We start from the raw sequence: 21,432 nt of genomic DNA, 5'->3' as shown, positions 1-21,432 counted from the left end.
TTAATACCAAAAGATCAGAAAACAACCTCTGTAGCAAAGCTCAGAATGAAGTATTTTAGACACATGAAGCCAAGTACTGAGGTAATCTGACTGCAATCTAGTCTGCATGTTCCATGGAAAGGATCTGCAAAGCTGAAAATATTCTGAGATAGGAATGACAGCAGGGATCTGACACGGGTTACCCTTGGTGCTCTTTTCATTCTTTAGCTTGCACTGCTCACCAGCAGAGAAAAAAAATCATTCATGTTTCACTGATGAAGACTACTAATGACTCAGTAGGAATGACTGCTCCAGCATTTCTCTCACATGGACTGTGCACAAGCATCTATCAGCTCCAGAGGAACTGCTGTTTGCTTTGGCAGTGCAAAGGCAAATGTAGGTACATAAGGTTTAGACCAATGAGAAACAAGAGTTTTGTTACTCCTTTATCAGCTGTTTTAATCTCATAATTTAGAAAATAATTCTTTGGAGATAAAATAATTAAAAATTTGCTTGCCCTCATATAATTTATATGGGTTTTCCAAATATTTCCATGCAAGTCTTAAGGCACATGAAATCGTGATAGAAGAGGAGGAAGACAAAGATTGATAGAGAAGAAGAAAGACAAAGTCAAGTTTCCAGATTAGGAAACAGGTATCACCAGAGCTTCCTCTTGTGCTAGCAGCAGTTTTAGACTGGATTTTTATTTCTTCTTGTTATTGAACTGCTGAGATTTGTCACAGCTAGCACAGCAGTACAAGCTCCATGGCATACTGAGCATACTGAGACCATGCTAAGCACCTCCTGTGTCAAAGACTGCAAGAAAAGCTGTCTGAGAACCTCCTCTATGATTCCCTGTTGAAGGAACCATAACATTTCACCAAGTTCTTTATGAAGAGCTGCCACTATAGAGGGGGGAAGAAAAAGCAAGGGAGAGTGCCAGATGTGGAGTGAGGCTGGTGAGATGGAGAACACCAGGGCATGGTCTTTAAAGCTTCTGGAGGAAGTTCTGATATTTCTTTTGCCAGAACACTACTTCTAATAACCTAAAGGCTTTTATGGCTAGCAATGTTTAGAACATTTGCATGAAATCATGAGCCCTGAGTCAGACACTGCTGCTCCAAAATAAGAGGCAAACAGAATCTCTGATGGGAAATTCAGCCTAAAAGTCCCTGGGAGTGATGAGAGGGAAGGTATGGCAGTTAGGAATATGAAAATGTTTGGAAAAGCCTCAGCAATATTGTTACTTCTAATATTGCTTTAAAGTTAACACAAGAATAAAAACACGCTCCTTAAACAGTTTTATTTATGATAGCATCACCTCAAATTTGGGTTTTATAGCAGGAAATATCCACCTGATAATAAAACCTCCTTCTTTAACTATAGAACAGCTACTATCACTAAGAAGACAATACATTCATTTAAAGCCTAGAAATGAAAGTGCATTCACCAACATGCTCTTAAATCATGTCAGAAAAACATGCCAAAAACTGAATCACAATTTAATCCTGAAACTTCATGGGGTTTGGAGTTCCAAACCCCATTGCAGGTACATTTGCTTTCTCAAAGTTTGCTGATAACTATCAAAGCAGATAAAATCCTGCAGTGTGTTAACCTGACTCAGGACATCCTTGCCCTATGGGACAGTGCCCATAAAAACAACTGTTCAGCTGCACATAAGCAGTGAAAAAACAGCAAGAATATCTCTAAAAAGAAGCTGTGCTTACAAAGTAGGCACATGTCTAGAGACAATCATGTCCCAACATATGTTCATTTTAAAACTACTACCAATATATACATAATAATACATTCATAGGGTTAAAAAGTCCAACCTCTCTTAACAGAGGAGGGATAGGGTACTTTAATTTGGGGATTTCCAAAACTCTACATTTTCAATGGGGCTGAACAAAGAATGAGATTGCTCAGCAATTCTGCAAAGATCAAGAACTAAGTTTTGCCTCCAAAAATAAGAAATTATTCTTATTAAGAATTTTAGCCCAGAGATTCATAACACAAATATTAGCAAGGATTATTAATATGTCAGCAAGAACTTAATGAAGGGAATTTCAAGCAGCTTTCTAATTTTCAAAATTACTATCAACATTATTCAAAGCTACTTGAAGGTTAAAAAAATATTACTAATATATGCCTGATGTCAAAGCTAATGTATCATTATAGTTGGTATGTTACAGGGTATAGCTCTCCTCCTACTGAAACATGATTAAATTAACTTATATCCTTTTTTCAATAGTCTTCAAATATCTTCAATTTAGTTTTTTGTTAAAATGTTACCATTCTCAATTCACAACATTAAACCATTAAAACATTGAAAAATCAAAAGCTACTAATTATATAAAAAGTTTAAACCAGCTATAAAGTATGTGAAGTTTCAAACATGCTGTATTTGAAATAGATCCTAATACATACTGCCTTTTCCAAAAAACAACCTGACATCATCAGTTGCAACAAAGGTTTCTGGATTTCACCTAAACCACAGTTTATTAAACGTTTCTCTATTCTGGCCTACCTCAGGTTCAGTCATAGTTTATACAGGTGTGTTTGCAATTCATCTGAATCCTAGAATTAACCAAATAGCAAGAAATGGCAGGTTGGATTTTTTTCCTTAAAATAAAAATTATAGTAACAGGAAATTAACTACTCCATCAATGCTGACCACTTTTACAATTTATTTTTTGGTTATGAAGGTAATTTGGAAAGCTCCAATATCAATAAATCACTACTGTACTTTCTCTTAAATAGTTTTCTCTTTTTTTTTTTTTTTTTTAACAAGCCTCCATCCTAGGCATTTCATATGCTTCATTTCTGTAATATCATCTGTCATTTCTCATGTTCTGTCAGCAGTGCTGCTATCTCATTTGTCTTTATTTTTCCAAAGCATTCCTCTTGTCTGTGAATTTCTCAAAACACTAATAGTTGACAGCTTTTCCCCTCCCAGTAGAGTTCCAACCTGTAATTTTTATTACCTAGTTACTAAAGCAGAACAAGAGGCTATCTAGATGCAATGTTTTTATAACATGTAAGTGAATAAAAATCAAAGTAATATCAGCAACAAGCCCAGTGATGACAGAACCTTTGGAAACATTTGCAGCTTCTTATGATTACAGCTCAGAGGATTACATTCATATGTTTGCACTGTGAGGAGTTCTGCTTGCAGACAGTTTTTTTGGGAGAATTGGTACCAGTGAACTCAGCAGGGGACACTTACATCATCTGCCAGGGCTGCTGCACCATGGAGTATGGGCACTGGGTTCTGCTTTTCATAATAATGCAGTTTTTCATGGATCTGGAAGACAACAGCACAAAGCAATAAGTTTATTTAGCAGCACAAGAAATGGTACAAAATAACCCCACTGAGCCAATGGATCTGTTGAGTGTCTGTAACTAAAGAAACATCCTTATAGTAACCTACAGACAGCAATCATGTAAATGTAATTCATCATCATCCTCTGTTGAAGTGCTAAGAATATGAAATCAGATGGAAAAAATGCTCAGTATGTAGACCAACCCACAGAAAAACTAAACATTTGTGATTTTTCTCTCCTGGCTTTCTCTGTCCATATTTCTAACATATTGCTTCAAGTATCAATTACATTTTATATTGCTGCTGAAAACACAAAGCATAAAGTGTTTATCCCCAAGATGGATATAAAAAAACCCTGTAAATTATGATTTATGAAGTGAAATAATAGCCTGCCACCCACATCTTGACAGACAGCCTGGTGGAGCGGCTGCCGTCATTAAAATAATTCAGAAACAAGGGCAAAGCAGTGCTAATATGAATTCTAACACATCTGAAAGAAAGAGGCAGTCCTTCTGTGAGTTAAAGTCATTTAGGAGCATTTAAAGTTTTTAATGGGGAGTTATCAACATTCAAAATGCACTGTGCTTTGGTTCTTTCCAAAGGGGAAAGGATACACTGTCATTTAAACACGCAGTCTGTTCCCTCCTCCGCGAGCTCTGCATCTCAAAATTGACATTCTTTTCTCAGTATGAATGTTTGAAAGACCCAAAATATTTTCAAGCTTCTAATAAGTTTCTTAAAAGCCACATCAGAATGGCATGAAGGACATATATTAAACATTAAACTTTATTTACACAAAGCCACATCAGAATGGCATGAAGGACTTATATTAACCATTAAACTTTATTTACATTATTTTCCTGAAGATCCACAAATATTAATTGAAATTTAAAAAAAGAAAACAGTAGTCTGAGCTGATGCAAACACACCCCATTCTTAGATTTCTACTTATGTTCTGCTACTCTGAAGGAGGCATGAACTCCAGATGGTTGGAGGAGTTGCAGAAGGAGCTAAATTGGGGAGTTCTGTGCTTGGCAAGGAGGGCAAGATGAGGTCTGGCAGAGGCCAAGGGGTGCAGAACTTGGCTAGGGACGCCCTTATGTCCTTTGGGAACAGATCCCCAGTGCTACCCTGGCTCTCCCCAGCACACTGCTGGGAGTGGACCATGACAGATACCAGGCAGCAAGGACAGCTTTAAAGAGAACCAAACCAGTCTTTGCACATTAAAAACGTTCAGAGTTGACCAGCTCATACCCATTTTGCACCAACTGTTCCCTCCAGCCTTCTCTCCTCTTCCAGATTTGCTGTTTTCTGCTTACTTTTACCCCCAGCAGCACTCACTCCTCTCACTGCCCAGGAGTCCCTCAGCCTTCTCCCCAGCCTGTGCCTTTTAATACAAAGTTACTTTTACCCCCAGCAGCACTCACTCATCTCACTGCCCAGGAGTCCTTCAGCCTTCTCCCCAGCTTGTGCCTTTTAATACAAACTAAACTCCTAACTACACCCATGACAAGATAATGTGATGTCAATGACACTTGTGCTTGCCATTTTTCCATCTTCTGCTCTGCTCATAAGCCTTTCTAAGTCCCCATCTGTTTTTCCTCATCTAGACCAAATGTTCTGTGAAGTAAAGGCCATAAGAGACTCTATTAATACAATGTGACATAACAAGATGTAGATCAAGTCCTTCATCATTGCTGTAATCTTAATATGATTATTTTGGTATAGCATTGGTTAAAAGATACCCACGTTCTGAAACATCTAGGTGAAGCATTAAGTCACCACAATTGCTTAATTGCTAAGCTGTAAAATAATTTGTCCTCATCTGGAAACTACATGCAAAGCACTATCATCTCCAGAACATGAGTCTGAATCTTACATAGCTTATGCAGACATTGTTTACTCAGCAATTACTCAGACTAATCCATACTGGATGTCACAAAAGTATAAGTGACTGGACAACTTCATATTTCTAGCTCCCAAAGCACAGAAACTAAACAAAACAAGGAGCTGCAGCTCCCTGACTTTAGCAGAAATCTGTGATTTACTTAGACTGTGAACCTGAATAACTAAGAGGCACAGTAAATCAAAAAGTCTCAAATCCATCATTTTTTGATTGCTTTGGCCAACATGTTGATTTTATCCAGACTGAGCTTCCATCAACTCTGAGGTCAGAAACAGTTGCCTATGCTACCTCCTAGTTTCTCAAACTAAACAGAAGTGCCACTGTGAATGGTTTCACCCTGGACAACCTGCATGTATCTTTTTACCAGTGAAATTCAAAAAGGGAAAAAGGAAAAAAATCAACCAAACAAAAAAATGCTGAGACATTCTTGCATAACCCATCTTTGTAAAAAAAAAAGCTATACAAATGCAAATTCATGCAACAAAATATAGGGTTTTAAGAGGTGGCACTGTGTAACTTCAACAAGTTACTGGCTCTGTTTATAACCAGCAAATGACTGAAACCAAATTTTTATTTTCCTAAGAGTGGATATTGGAATCCAGTTAAGTATTTAAGGAAATCTTTAAGATTTTATTTGGTTATGGAGGAGTTGTAGAGAGCAACTGCCTAACCAAATCTGGAGCAAAAACCAGAAGCTAATGATGTAAGCAGGAAAATCTAACTGTTACTAGACAGTTCTAGATATTGGCTTTTGCTACAGCAGGTTGGAAGTTTTATCAATTTATTGTACATGCACAGTGAGTGACTCTAGGGATAAACATTACATGTCCTATGGTAACAGACACTGCAACCTTATCACACTTCCATTTGAGATGCAATACAGAGTGGGGGTTTTTTCTTCAAATATCTGATTTAATTTAATAGCATTTTGCCTGGTTTGTAAGCTGAATCTAATTTTTAATCAGATATGATTATGATATCAGATATATAATATGACAATATCTGTCTTCCACATCTTTGTAATTTAAGACATTTATCTAAGGAAATTAAAACCCACTGGCCTGTGCATAAAGATGCAGTCAATGCAAAATACAAAGATTATCTTTCCTATCAGTATAACATTATCATAAGCATCATAAAAATGATGCTTCCTATTGCTCTCCTACATTTACCACCCACCTCTAATTTCTGGATAACTAAAGCACTTATCTATAATAGCTTCCTGAACACAGTAAGTCAGGAGATTTGGTGCAATTCCATTGATAAAGCAAAAGTTTCAGTGAGACAAAAAAGCATTTTCAGGCAACCTCTTCCCTCCTTGTGTCTAAAAAGGTGTTCCAACATGTTTTGTTCCATAATTTTCACTACAGACCAAAATTCTGCTGACTGGTCTCTTGTTCCTCACATTGTATTTTTAGGTCTTTTTTTGAAGAGAGGTACAGCACTTGCCTTTCCCTAGTCACTGGGGACTGGGTCACCTCTGCTGCCTTTCACGGATGACAGAGCACACTGGTGAGCTCACCTGGTGGCCTTTGAATTTCCCAGACTTCAGGGTGATGAATGACTGTGTTTATGACAATCATCTATAGAAAAGCACAGTGCACATAGCCACATGCTTTGGCAACTTCTCCACATGTTGTCCTTCACCTAATCATTTTCCCAAATCTGAAGTTTGTAAATCGTGCTAATACATGCACACCTAGCACTGCATTTCTAAATTTCAATTCTTACACAAGTAGAATTGGAAATTTAAATACCTACATTAAGTGAACACATTAATGAAAACTAATAGTGTCAGGCAGCCAAGCACAGAAATGAGAAACTAAATAGGACAAGGTGGTGTAAGTACTTTACACCTTTACAAAGTTCACTCAATGAAATTAAACTCGAGCAGAAATTAAAACCATTCTGAAACACTTTAAGAGAAGTATGAGACTGAATTCAAAACAGCAGAAGTGAGAGCATTTACCTACTAAAGATAAAACACATCATATCTGCAACTGTGTGTTTGAGCTTCATTCTGAAGAATTCTGTTTAATACAAAAGACAAGTTATTCTTGTATTCTGCAGCTATACTTGATGTTCAATAACTTTAATACTATTGTCTTCTCTCTACTAGAAACTCATAGAATGTATGGAGAATATGAGACCCTATTAAGCTTTAAAAATAGGAAATATGGTACATCTGTTTTAAGCTCTTCTGACATTTACATGTAAAACTTGAATGTTGAAAAACTCCTCACAGATGAGACTGAGTCTGTTAAAGCTAGAATTATAAATCGTAAATAAAACATAAAAAGCTGTTCTGCTGAACAGATGACTAAGTTGTTGGCTTTTTGGTTTTTTGGGGGGTTGTTTTTTGGGGTTTTTATGAGTACCTATTCTTCTCACTGTAGGATACTTTGGGAAGATTTATGAGGTTCTGCAAAAACTGACAATCTACTCTGAAGTTATGCCCCAAGAGGGAAAAATAATAATTTGCAAATTTATACAATTTTTGGCACACTTGTGAGCAAGAGAAATTGTTTCTGGATTTTCCAGAGAGACTGAATTAAGCTTTCTATAATAAAGCATAGCAGTATCCTCGGCCTGGACTATTTCATAACCCACAGGGAACTTTTTAAGTCAGAAAAACAAAAATCTTAGGCAAAGAGTCCTACAAAATAAGCTTAAATTCTCCTTTCAGATTTCTTCATTTCCACATACAGTTCTAATATCATATGGCTGAAAACAAAGCAGGGAATTGGGATAAGCATGTACCCAGAATAATACCATCAGTTTCCAACACTGCAGCTCCTTTTGGGAATGAATTCCCTGAAAACAAGAATAATTTTATTAGTATTTAGTAAGCTCTGGTACAGCTGTGTAAGCAGGACTTTTCTGAAAGACTCTACAGAACAACACTACACACTTACAAACTGTGTATGTGGCTTCAGAAAGGGTAACTAGCATCAGGATTACAGTCCCAGATTTATTAGCAATCTCTTAGGATGTTCTCCACCTATAAAGTTTCTGGAAAATTTAAAACAGAACTCCAGAATGGACTATTTTCATCAAGAGATGATGCCACCCCAGAAATGCAATGTGTCAGTCCCATTCTCTCTTTTTTTCTGTACTTGAAGAAATACAGTCTTTAACTGCTTGGTGCACCTATGGCTGCCTTACATGGGAACAGAAGTTTTTTAAAGGAGATACTGAAAGTGGCAGCAAACTGAAATTGGAGTTCCCTGTAACTGTTGTGAAGAATCATTTCCCATCAATGCCAATGAGCTATACTAAAGACACAGAAAACTGTTAGAATTACTGGAGTTTCAGCTCTTCTGTACATCAAAGCAAAATAAATTTCCAAAACAGAGAAACAGAGTAGAAAGAGGGTAGAAATAATTTTGAAATGTAAAGACAACACTCAGACTTTTGACTTTCAGACTTTACAACATTCTCAGTTGCTCACCCTACTTCTCTCTATTATGACATTGGCTTTGTCTTTCTGTCCTCTCTTCCCCTCCTCTTTTCCATCTCAAAAGTATTTTTTCAGCTTCCTTGCTTCCACTTACTTTTTTCTGCTTTCTAAATTGACAATCAACACACTTAAGTCACCTGGAACTGCTTTGCAGCCCACAGGCTTTTATCAGTATCAATAGGCTACTCTGTGGATATACACTCAATGACCAACCTCTCAATTGTTTGAGCAAGTTTCTTTTTTCCAGATGATTTCACTTGTTAGATGGATTGATCAATCTAAATGTTAAGAGGAACTAGCAAAGAAAGTAAACCTGATGATTAAGCTTGTGGAGACATATTACACTGCAGAGATTCAGTGCAAGATTTAGTGCCCACAAATAGGCCTTGTTAGAAAAGCATGTGCAAAAGACATTCATAAGGGAGAGAAGAAGAGGTCCCAAAAGGCAGACCCAAGTCAAAACAAAACTTTTAATAACAATCAAGAGAGGGGAGGAATAAGGTACCAAAGAGTTAACAGGAGACGAACTTAAGTCTTTTTTGACAGAACAGTTGGCATAGGTAAAGAATAAGTGTAGGTAAGAATACAATATACAAACACTTGTAAGCCAAAAGCCACTGAGCCATACTAGTACATAAACCACAAGAAATGCCACAGACATATGTGAAAATATTCTGCCAGTGTTCTGGTAGTATAATATTTTCTTAGTTGGGGTATCACCAACTACTCAGACATGTCAACACCTTTGGGTAAGAGCTTTTCTTATGACACCTTCTTGACAGTATGCACTGAAGACCTTGTGAGAAGTTTGCACTGACCATCATTCTAAGGCAAACCAGAGTGCATCTGGACCATTCTGGACCACAGCGCATCACCTTTTGATAAACATCAGAAGTTTATACCCTCTTGTTAGTTATATAAATATTCCTTACTTGGGTATCATTTGATGGGATGAGATATAACTCCGAATAAAGTACCTGCAAAATTTGTCTAATTATGTGCATGCATGAAAACATGCAACATCACCTTTGTTTGCAATAGAACAACTGGCACTGAAGACCTAATCACCACACTGTACACGTTTCTGGGGTTTTACACTGGACCAGGTTAATTTCATCTGCTGAATCCCCATTAGCAGCTACTCTGCTTGTTTAGTTTCAGCAGAAAGGAGTCCATCTGCACTGCTGATGCAAACCAAAGCAGCACAAGTTGAGAAGATGGGAAATTGTTTTTAAAAATGCACTAGGGATCTGAACTAAAATGCCAGTAAACAGATACATGAAACATCAAGACATGCCTAGAAGACAGGCAATGTGTATATTGTTGTAGAAAGTCCCTAACAGTTGGCAGAACATCTCCTCGGACCATTCCCTTCATTATATTCTTCATAATGTATTGACAAGAGTGTCCGAAATCAAAGCACTGATGAAATCCAAGCAGTGATGACAAAATCCATGCAGCTTCTCTATTCATTGGCTTAGTCATCTACATGAATGCAGAATGGAAGACTCTCTTACACAGAGAAGCTGTTAACTGTGCACCAAAGCCTCAGTTTCATGTACACTTGCAAAAAAGTATTCGATTCTACTAGTGGCACCACTACAAAATGATGCCACTACAAAGAGGAACATGTATACATTAAGAAGTCACAACAGATTTAGAGAGTGGAAAAAGAAAGCAGAAGAGGAACTGTTGAGAGAGTAAGTGCTAGTTTTGGCTTAATCTGCAATTTGTGTTCAGCATCTGTAATATCTGGAGCAAGAGAATTCATTCCAACTCATGACTGCAAAAGACACATTTATGAATAGTCCCAATGTTTACACAGTGATATTTCAAGATGAGAATTAGGGTTTTCATTTGATCACTAATGGTATGATCTTAACTCTGGGATTAAGACTGTGAATTCACTGTCTACATTGACCAGCAACTTTGAGTCAAGGTAAAAGAAATAACTTGGAAGGGAAAAAAAAGAAACAATAGGCTAAAATGAAACAAATTAAAATAACCACTAAAACCATTCAGCAACAATAAATGCACACCATCATCTCTGATGAGAGAGAATGCATATTTTGCTTGATGTGGAATTTTAATTAAAAGATTAATTCCTTCCTTTTCTCCTCCCAGAGCCCTAGTGTACCAGAAGAAAGAAACCAGAAAATTAGCCAACTCTTTGCCTTATCTTCATCACTTAGCAGGTGTCTGTAAGCCTATTTACAGATCACAGAAATACACATTGAATGCAAAACTACTCATTTGTTCCCAGGCTGTAGTACTTATCATTCCAGGTTTGGTACACTAATGAATTTAATTATATGAAGAGCTCTGCAGTACTATGGCATGATGAACACAAAGTGTAGCAAACTGAGCATCAAATCAAATGCAAACTCCTTCCAAATACCTAATGCAACACCTTGAAGACTTTCTTAGAACATGTACAACCTTTGAATCACATTCTGTTCACACCAATTGATTTGAATCACAGTCAGAGGCATAGAATATTGCAAAGAAATTAGCATTATGGCATATTTAGAGAAGACAAACAAAACAGAAAGGCATAAATCATAGCTAACTGCTTGAAGTTTGCAATGTGCATTTCAATCCCCATAGTAACATTAAATTGCCACAAGTATAAATTAAGTGACTGCACAGTGCAGAAAAGCCTCTGAGAGAATGCTAAAAGGATCACAGCAAGCCTCTGAAGACATAAAACCCAATATTTGGAGATCCTCGAATCTGACCCAATTTTCCACAGGAAAAAAAGTTTCATCACAACAGATGAGCAATTCTCTTTCAAGCTTTTGTTCCAAAAAGCATAAGCATAAAGTTCATAACAATTCAAAAGCAGATTGATGGCATGGAAATATTTCTGCCTGAACAGTTAAAAGTCAGTAGTCAGAAGTCATTCAGAACAACAGTGTTAAGATAACCTCAACAAAAGAACTAAGAACTTGCATTATAATAAAGAACCATAAGTTTCTTTATCACTATAGCATGAAACCACTTTAAAAGCTCAGAAATTCTTTGACAGAAACCCAAAAATGCAGACTCCTTAGCTTGAGCCTTATGTCCTCTGCTGCTTAAAGGTGTTTTTGAGGAGTGGAGGAAGGTTATAACTGCAGACGTTAATACAGTTTGAAAAAGGAGGAGTTTCTAGCCCTGACAGAACTTGGTAACTAGGTCCTTTTAGTAAAGAACTCTTTCACAGAAATTATATGAGGCCCAAGAGTGAACTTAATGGGACTTTGTTAATTTTCTGTCAGCTTAAAACATTATAGCCATTAAAGATTAAACCCACTCATGTCAACACTGCAAGGAACATTACAGGTACCCCAGGAAAGAGGCCTGTTAGCAAGGTCCTAAAGTTGCAAAAAATGCTAGCTCATTTTTTGTGCTACAGCAAAATAACACATGAAATTAAGAAACCTTCAACACTCTTTTTCCAGGTCATATGTGCACTTGAAGTCCATTATTTGAAAAGAGCCAAGAAATAAGAATATCAAGACCCAAGTACCTCGAGGTTATCAAACTCTCTGCAGTTGTTAATAGACTACAAACCAAGCTCCAGGCATAGAATCATAGCATGGTTTGACCTTTAAAGATCATTTAGTCTAGAACCTTTGCCTTGGACAGGGACATCTTTCACTCGCTCAGGTTGTTCATAGTCACATCCAACCTGACACTGAACACTTCCAGGGATGGGGCATCCACAACTTCTCTGTTTCAGTGTCTCATCACTCCCATCATAAAAAATTTCTTACATATGTTCAACCTAAATCTCCACTAGGATCTCTTCAGCCCTTAAAAATAAGGTGGCTAAGAGTCTGGAATGTGCTGGATGACACTTAGAGACACCTAGCAATCCAAATGACCAGTATTCAGAACAGAATTCTTCCAGAAATTTCTAACTGTGCTGCATTTTCAGAAGTAAATTTTCAGAACTGTGTGCACATTTACAGTAATTTTCTAAGTTACAAAATGTGATAATAGATCACATTTAAAGGCATTTTTCTTGTCAGGTTATGTTTTGTAAAAATTATACACTGGTGTGTTATCTAGAGATTTACAAAGTTACTGAAGTGGCATTATTTTAAATCAGGTGCTACCAGTGCAAATTAGCAGCAGATTTTGGAGAGGCCACAGCTTTCACTTGCACTCTCAGCAGGCACTTGCTGCTCAAAATTTAATTCAGAAAGAATTTGGTTATGGAGCATTTACATGTGTGACAGAGTTGTAACAGGAGAAGTGCCCAGTTAACAGTGATGGCAAATATCATGCAATTATTCTGAATTAGATTGTTAAAGCCAATAAAAGAAGCACAGAGTGCTAGAAATGAAAAAGAGCAACCTTGGGGGGAAAGAAGGCAACTGTTCTCAACTGGCAAAAACAAATTATGTGTTAATTTTGTTAAGGACAAAAATGAGCCTTACTAAAAATTCAGGTCATGTGAATTTTTAGTCATTCCGGTCAAATAATTAGTTTTAATTGTCTCAAATAACTAGTTTTTATTGTCTAAGCAGAAATTGCCTGTTCACATTGCAGTAAATTGTATGGTAAAATCCTGCTCTCCGTGGATGTATTTTTTTTTAATCTGTGGTTTCAGGGTTTCCTCCTCAATCATTTAACACTGGGCCTCATTAGCTCATTTGTCTATGCTTCACCCTTGACTGACCATGATGAGCAGGGAGACATCTGAGGAAGATGATGAAGACAGAGAAAATGCAATGCTTCAGGAAGAGGCAGGAAGAACACCTGCACTTGGGTTTATTTGAAGCAGTCTCACAGCTGAAACAGCTCTGAGACTAGTCTGACAAGGTCACAAGGGCATTGTCAGATTTGATTTTGTCTTAAAGAGATCTAATCAAAGTCTCAGGTCTGTAAGGACCCAGCTCTTTACTTTTATTGTAAAATGAAAAAGCATCCCTTCTACTCTTTCTGTATTGAGAAAACCAAGACAGACATTAAGAGAGCAACTGAACCTTGTGATCCTGCCCTTGCTTCTCTGTGCCATACACACTGTCTCTGTGGACTGAAATCATACCTCCCCATCACCTTTGTTTTTATTGGAAAAAGTACTTCATTATCTGTTAAGTACCTATTATTGACACTGTTAACAAACACATCCTTCATGAACAGTGGGATATGTCTCCAGATCTATGTCTTAGATCTGTGCCTTATATTCTAATGTCAGAATTTTCTGTCTTCATCTACTGCAACCAAAGCATATGAAAGAAAATTAGTGGATGGCCCCATTACACTCACATACCATGCCTTCTCTTTAGCTAAAAAGCATAGAAAGGCATTAAAATTTAGTCCAGACATTAACCCAGCACTGCCAAGTCCACCACTAAGCCATGTTCCCAAGTGCCATATCTACAGGTCTTTTAAATACCTGTAGGGTTGGTGAGTCAACCACTTCCCTGGGCAGCCTGTTCTGATGCTTCACAACCCTTTCAGTGAAGAAATCTTTCCTGAAATCCAATCTAAACCTCTCCTGGTACAACCTGAGGCCATTTCCCCTTGTCCTATCACTTGCTATTTGGGAGAAGAGGCCAAGCCCTACTTTTCTACAATCTCCTTTTTAGGTAGTTGTAGAGAGCAATAAGGTCTCCCCTGAGTCTCTAGGCAAAAAACCCTCAGCTCCCCCAGCTGCTTCTCATCACACTTGTGTCCCAGACCTTTTACCACCTTCACCACCCTTCTTTGGCTGTGCTCCAGCACCTCAATGTCCTTCTTGTAGTGAGAGGCCCAATACTGAACCCAGTACTTGAGGTGTGGCCTCATCAGTGCCGAGTACAAGGGGATGATTCCATACCTAGTCCTGCTGGCCACACTATTGCTGGTACAGTCCAGGATGCCATTGGCCTCTTGGTCACCTGGACACACTGGTGGCGTATGTGAAGGCTCCCCAGGTTTTTCCTGCCAAGCAGCTTTCCAGCCACTCATCCCCCACCTCGTAGCACTGCATGGGGTTGTTGTGACCCAAGTGCAGGACCCATGTCCACAGCCTCTCCCTCATCCACTAAGTGGGTCCCTTTGCCACAGAAGGAGATCAGGTTGGTCAAGCAAGACCTGCCTTTCACAAACCCATTCTGACTGGGCATGATGCCCTGGGTTGTCCTGTATGTGACGTGCGATGGCACTCAAGATGATCTGCTCCATGACCTTCCTTGGCACCAAGGTCAGGCTGACAGTCCTGTCAGTCCTACAGGACAGGCCTGTAGTTCCCTGGATGATCCTGCTTCCAACCCTTCCTATAGATGGGTGTCACATTTGCTGACTTCCAGTCAAGTGGGACCTTCCTGGTTAGCCAGGGCTCTTGGTAAATGATGGAAAGAGGCTCTGTAAGCACTTCCCTCATCTCCCTCAATACCCTAGGGTGGATCCCTTCTGGCCCCTTTTGTGTGTCCAAGTGGTATAGCAGGTGACTGACCATTTCCACCTGGATTATGGGGGCTTCATTCTGCTGCCCATCCCTGTCCTCCAGCTCAGGGGCTGAGTTCCCAAACAACTGGTCAAAATATTAAAGACTGAGGCAAAGGAAGCCTTAAGTACCTCAACCTTTTCTTAATCCTTTGTCACTATGTTTTCCCCTGACACCCAATAAAGGATGGAGACTCATCTTTTTTTCCTCATTTTGTTGCTAATATGGTAATGAGACTAATACATTAGCTATTTTATTTTTGCAATGTTAAGCAAAACAGATTAAATACTGGCTGCAGACCCAGTTATTCATGCAGTTTCTTAAAATGTTTATTTTTCTGTAAAAAAAAGAATTTTCACTATGAATTCATTGTTCCTTATACAATAAAATAAAGATCCTATTATATGAGATTTCACAGACTTCATTCAAGTGGACCTTTTTTTGTCAGTAATAAGCAAAGGTTTTGATGACTTTGCTTATAGGAAGAGGGTCCCTAGATAGACAGAGGAAGTTCAGACCAAAGCCAAACAAGTTGCACTCACTCCAAAATAAATTTCCCTGCTCCTTTAGAGCCAAACAGTCTACATGGCTACTGTATACAGTATTTTCAAAATTGTTTTTCTGTACTTTTAACCCCATTTCCAAAGGAAGAAGTACCAGAACAAATCCAAATTTGAATGAAGCCACCCTCTTGTGTGAGCTAAGGACATGAAGTCCTTGAACAGAAAGAACAGAACAACATCACACTTTTTGGGCCTCAAGGGTCCCTTCCAACTCTGTATTCCATGATTCTGTGATTCACAACACAAAATAATGAATCTTTCCTTAAGGATCCTAACATAGCTCTGAGGAAATTCTGTGCAGTACTGCAGACACAGCAAACTGAACATGGACACAACAAAACTGTCAAAGTCATATATAAAGATTGCAAATTAAAACAGTAACAACATTCAGGATTATGACACCTTTTTTTTGTCCAAAGATTTCAAAGTCTAAGTATCAGTTTCCTCATCACTAAAAGGAAGACAATGACTATTCACAGGCACAAAATGTATTTAACCTTCAAACCAATACTACTAAAATGACATCTCATTAGAAAAAAAAATAGTAAGTTTAATTTTTTTGATATACCATTTACCGGTAGTGAGATACTTATAACCAATTGCAACATCTGTTTATATGTCAATTATATCAGGAAATCTCTATGCGACTTTTAAAATACACTTTTACTTAAAGAATACTTAATGCAAGCAAGAGAGGAATTGTAACTCCCACTGAAGCCCTTCAGTTTTCAGAAAGAGTGCACAGTAAATTTGCACAGTTGTGATCAAACAGCTGATGTTTATACAATGACTCTAAATACAAAACTTGAGCAAAACCATTTAACTCAAGACACTAATTAAGTTACAATTATTAGAAAAAATATATATGTGTCTGTTATTTCAATCCCACATTCCAACAAGAAATTTGGGGGGTTTTCTTTCTTTAAGAAAGTCTTCCATTTGTTCCCACTTAAATACTCTGTTGATATTTCCTTTTTAGCTATCACCTGACTGTGTCTAAGTAATGCAACAAAGACTTGCAAAGTGTATGCCTAACTAATTTGAATTGTTATTATGTGCAACAAACAAGCCAGAGAATTGATCTAAAACATCAGAAATTAAAATCTTCAAGTCTTGGTATTGATCAGATGTAGAAATATAAAAGTTTCTTTAGTTTAATGACTAAACTTTTTTAAGCAGTGCAAGTGTAATGGTAGTATTTTATATAACAAAAGAGTTTCTCCCTTTGGTGTTTGGTGCTTTCAATTTAAAGATCTTTATGGATTTAAGAGAAGAATTTTTTCCTTAGAAAAACCAGCCTTCTGTGCTACAGAAAAACAATCATTCTTTGCCCTTGAATGTCAGATTTGAATACTTCAAAGAAAAAAAATTATTTAAAAGAGATAAAAGTAATTTTACTACTAAATATGAACTGGAAAGGGAAAGAAACAGTCCAGATGCTGTTGGAATGTAAAGAACAAAGATCATGTCAACAGCTGATTGTCAGTGCTTTGGAAACTGTCATTATCTGAAATCTTCTAAGCACAAACCACACCAGCAACAACTGTCACAGGAAAACAGCAATCCTGAGCATTTCAGGACTGGTGATTCAACTTGACTATCTGATTCAGAAATTTAGACCAAGAAATCAAACCAATATTCCACTATTTCCCAGTGGTTTATGCTGGTATGTTGATTAGCAAAGAAAGAGTCATAAAGTGAATTTAAACATACATTTACAATACTTTCTGTGCCAACACCAATACCCATTCATGTTAAATTACTCCCAGTCCAAATTAGTGGACTGAAGAGGTAACTTCCTAAGAATATAGAGATAGCACATTCAAAAAAAGGATCAAAAATTAGAAGAGCACTTTTCCAAATAAGAAGGCAACAGGACATGTTCTAAATGAATAACTGCATGATCCTGCTTTGTCAAATAAACACAGCTGAAGAAGAAGCTTTCAAGTGAGCCAGAAGTGAAAGATGAGAGTTGTCCTTTGAAATCTTCTAAGAAAGTACAGAAACACTGTGCAGGAAGAGCAGGTAATCTCCAATTCACTGTTAGCAGACTTCCTTGAAGGCTAAGTTTAAGATTTCATTTAGAGGCTAGAAACAAAACAAATATGTGCCTAGATTTACTACTTGTCTCAATAATGCCTCGTCTGTTCTTTCAGAAAACACAAAAGCTTACATAGCATTTGCCCACAAAACAATGTTTCACCTGTAAATTTTTTGCTCTGTACACTTCATTTCTTCTGATATTACTGTTTTGAAACACTCAGCACAAATCTGAATCGATGATTTTATTTTTATGCCATTATACAGCACCTAATTTCCAGACTTTTTTCCAAAAGCAAGTGATTTCCACTGTTCTGTTAACAATATAAATCCAAAGGAAAGAACTTTCCTAACGCTGGTCACCAAGTAAACACAAAGTCTAACATGAGCAATGGCTAAACTGCCTGTTTGATTGTCACAGTTGGTTTTTTACAACGAGCTCCATTCTCCACATAACAAAGATTTGAGACAAATGCCAATTAAACATTAATTACAGAAAACAAACACCTAGGATTTGCAGCATAAAGACTGAGATACTTTGGCATAGAATTGATTTTTCAGTTTTGCTATAAGCAGAGTCTGCTAATTTTAAATCATGAAGAGTTTGGTTTATTGCTGCTTAGTAAACATCATCCTTACAGTCTCTACTCAATGCAAGTTAGTCCAAGATCCAATTCAATTCAGCTTTCCTGAGTTTCTAACAATACTTAAGAGATCACTTCTGTACAGCTCAGTGTTATAGAATTAACCTGTTAAAACCCCAAACTTTAATCACAGACAGGGACGTCTATGCTTTGAGTGAAAATTAAATACATATATAGAAATATACACAGACATACATTTATCAATTAGCACCATCTAGTGGGGTCAGAACAATTTATGTGATATGAGAAATATGCAGCTCACTGTTTTGGTTCTTCTACATCCTATGCAACATGTTATGATACAACACAGGTCAAGTAAGTAATAAAATTCAGATGTCAAATTCCTAACAATATGTTTTTCCTCTATAAATGCCATTTTATGAAAAACACACTGAAAGCTGCAAATTTATTGACAGGAAGAAAAAAGACCTTTTAGGCATTCATACACATGCAAAATACAATTAGAATTTAATTAGTATTTTCTATTTTTATTCTTCTGTTGACCTATCACATGCCTGAAGAAAAATCTGCCATTCTTTAAAAGAATATACTCTGACCCATCCAAACAATGAAAAAACCCTTTCTTTAAGGCCACCATCATCAGTGCAAAATTCTGCTGTCAACACAACTTTTGCTAAAACTGCACCAAAGTACCACAAACACTGGATCCCCACCTGAACCACTAATAAGTAACAGAATAAATACTTTTAAAATGCTCAGAGTAATAAATTTAAAATAGGTCACCTACACTACAAACAGATACTAGAACTAGTTTTACTCCTTTATGCATTTCTCAAATATGAAACCTAGAAATCTATTTTTTTTCACTTTTGCATTAAAAACTCTAGGGGACTTAAGTCATGCAAATAAACAATGCTGAAGGATTTCAAATGCAAAAACTAACAGTGGTAGACTCTCCTATATATGAATCTTATGCAAGAAAGACTCACAAATAAAAAGCAGCAGCACATGAGAGTGCTGAAACACAAGAGGCAAAATCTCTACCAGCCTGTGCCAACAGGCAAGTGAGCTAAACACATCACCACTCCCTTCTCCCTCTGCCTGCTCACAGTCCATGTTAAAAAACAAAGCAAAACAAAACAGGAAACACTGAATCACTAAAATTAAGTGCATGCTTCAGAGTATTAGGACAAGTGGCCAATGTAAAATTCAACACTTGTAGTCAGGTGGGGGTTGATCTCTTCTCCCAGGCAACCAGCAGCAGGACAAGAGGGCACAGACTCAAGCTCTGCCAGGGGAGGGTTAGGTTGGATATTAGGAAGAGATTTTTTACAGAGAGAGTGATCAGACATTGGAATGGGCTGCCCAGGGAGGTGGTGGATTCACCATCCCTGGAGGTTTTCAAGCTGAGACTGGATGTGGCACTTAGTGCCATGGGCTAGTAATGACAGTAGGGTTGGACTCGATGATCTTTTTGGTCTCTTCCAACCTGATTGATTCTATGATTCTATGATTCTATGTTCTTTAATGAAACCATGAAAGCAAAGAATGGCTACGAGGACATGCTCTGCATTCAAGTTTTCCCTGTTTTTAAAGAGGTGATTGAGAGCCAAACTTTCCAAGCAGATCACAACACATCAAATGGACCTTGGACAATAAGGGACAGACACAAAGTCATTTTGTTGGTTTGGGTTTTTTTGGGAATAATAATAAATGTGGATGAAAATTCAGAAAAATAATGAAAAACAGAGAAAAAATAAGTAAATCTGGGGGGAAATTAAGATCATTATAAACCAATGAAAAACAGAGAAAAAATAAGTAAATATGGGAGGAAATTAAGATCATTATAAACCCCCAGGGGAAGACTTGCAGTGAGCACCTGAGAAGGCACAAAATATAAGAGCAGGAGGTGCCAAGGCCAGCACACCACAGCCAGGCTACAATTTAAACTGCATGGAAATCAAAACAAAGACAGTCTTATAAATAATTATACCAACAAACAAGATTTACAGCAAGAATTTTAATTTCAAAAATGATGAACAGAGCATCTGAATTTTATTTAAAAGGATAGAGAGATGTGTTAGGAATAAAATGTTCCAAATAAGTTCAACTAGAAAATTACAACAGTGTTAAAGGATACAACTAATTCTCAACCTTCCCTGCAGAGGATGGAGAAACACCAACACTTGAACTGGAATGTGTGTTGTAGGATAGAGGAATATGAAAAACAATTACAAAATATTGGAAGAAAATTGCAGCAATTTAGTAGAGATTTACTGTCATTTCCCTGTACCTTTTCAGACTACTGCACTTCAGGTTTTGCATTAAATCATCTACACATGCAAACCCATTTCACAGGAAGCTTCAAATCAAAGCAAACATATTAATTTATTTTTATATTGGAAGGGGTAACACAACTCTATTTGCACAGGTGTACAAAATTACTGCCATGCCATATCTTTAAATTTTGGAAAGTTGGTAGAAACCAGCAGAAATTGCCTTATGACAGAGGAGACAAGAGTAACAAAGATAAGGGAGCTGTATTGGCACTCCTACTATTCTATAGAGGTAAGTTCAGCAATTTTATTCTTCAAGAAATAAGGATCTATAAAAATACAGACCAGGAATACAAAATATCAACTACTGGGATGCCAAGAGATTTCCTGGCAGTTTCCAGCCAGGAACTGTTCCCCATCTCCATCACCCTTTTTTCAAGCAGGATTCAACCAAAGCATTAGCCAGCATGACCTGGCCTGGTTTACACTGCATTTGAGTATGAAACCAGCAAAAATTTAAATAATACCAGGAAGAAGTATCATTAACCAGGGATTTTTTATGCTTTTATGTCATGAATTATAACATTGACAAAACCAAAAAGACACACATTTCCTTGATAGAACAAGGTACTACAAATATTGATCCTGCTTAAATCACTTGAGCTTCCCCAGCTCAACTGAAATACACTGAAGTACTCTAACTGTATCCATGTTGGGATGATCAGCCTCGAGTGGGTGAGAGGTCACTCTTGCCTACATCATTAAAGCTTTGGAAAGTCAGTGGAAAAGCTGAAATAAGTAAAAACCAGCACAATAAATCCATGGAGAAGCCATTACAGAATGGTTATGAAAGAAGAATA

The 21,432-nt window shown here is 37.3% G+C and overlaps 1 protein-coding gene across 1 annotated transcript in view; it reads right to left on the bottom strand.

The window, feature by feature from the left end:
* LOC103809129 (MAGUK p55 subfamily member 7-like) overlaps positions 1–21,432 on the bottom strand; it is a gene marked incomplete at its 3' end in the record, with an annotated part of 74,094 nt that overhangs the window by 27,257 nt on the left and 25,405 nt on the right. The window contains exon 3 of the mRNA XM_009081943.1: positions 3,206–3,283. Within this exon, the coding sequence (XP_009080191.1) occupies positions 3,206–3,283 (78 nt within the window). The remainder of the gene's footprint in view (positions 1–3,205; positions 3,284–21,432) is intronic.

The sequence above is a fragment of the Acanthisitta chloris genome, unplaced genomic scaffold, assembly GCF_000695815.1.
Source record: "Acanthisitta chloris isolate BGI_N310 unplaced genomic scaffold, ASM69581v1 scaffold6199, whole genome shotgun sequence".
Lineage (NCBI taxonomy): Eukaryota > Metazoa > Chordata > Aves > Passeriformes > Acanthisittidae > Acanthisitta > Acanthisitta chloris.
Note: the sequence above shows the minus strand (reverse complement) of the source record. Positions and strands in the feature narration are given on the sequence as shown.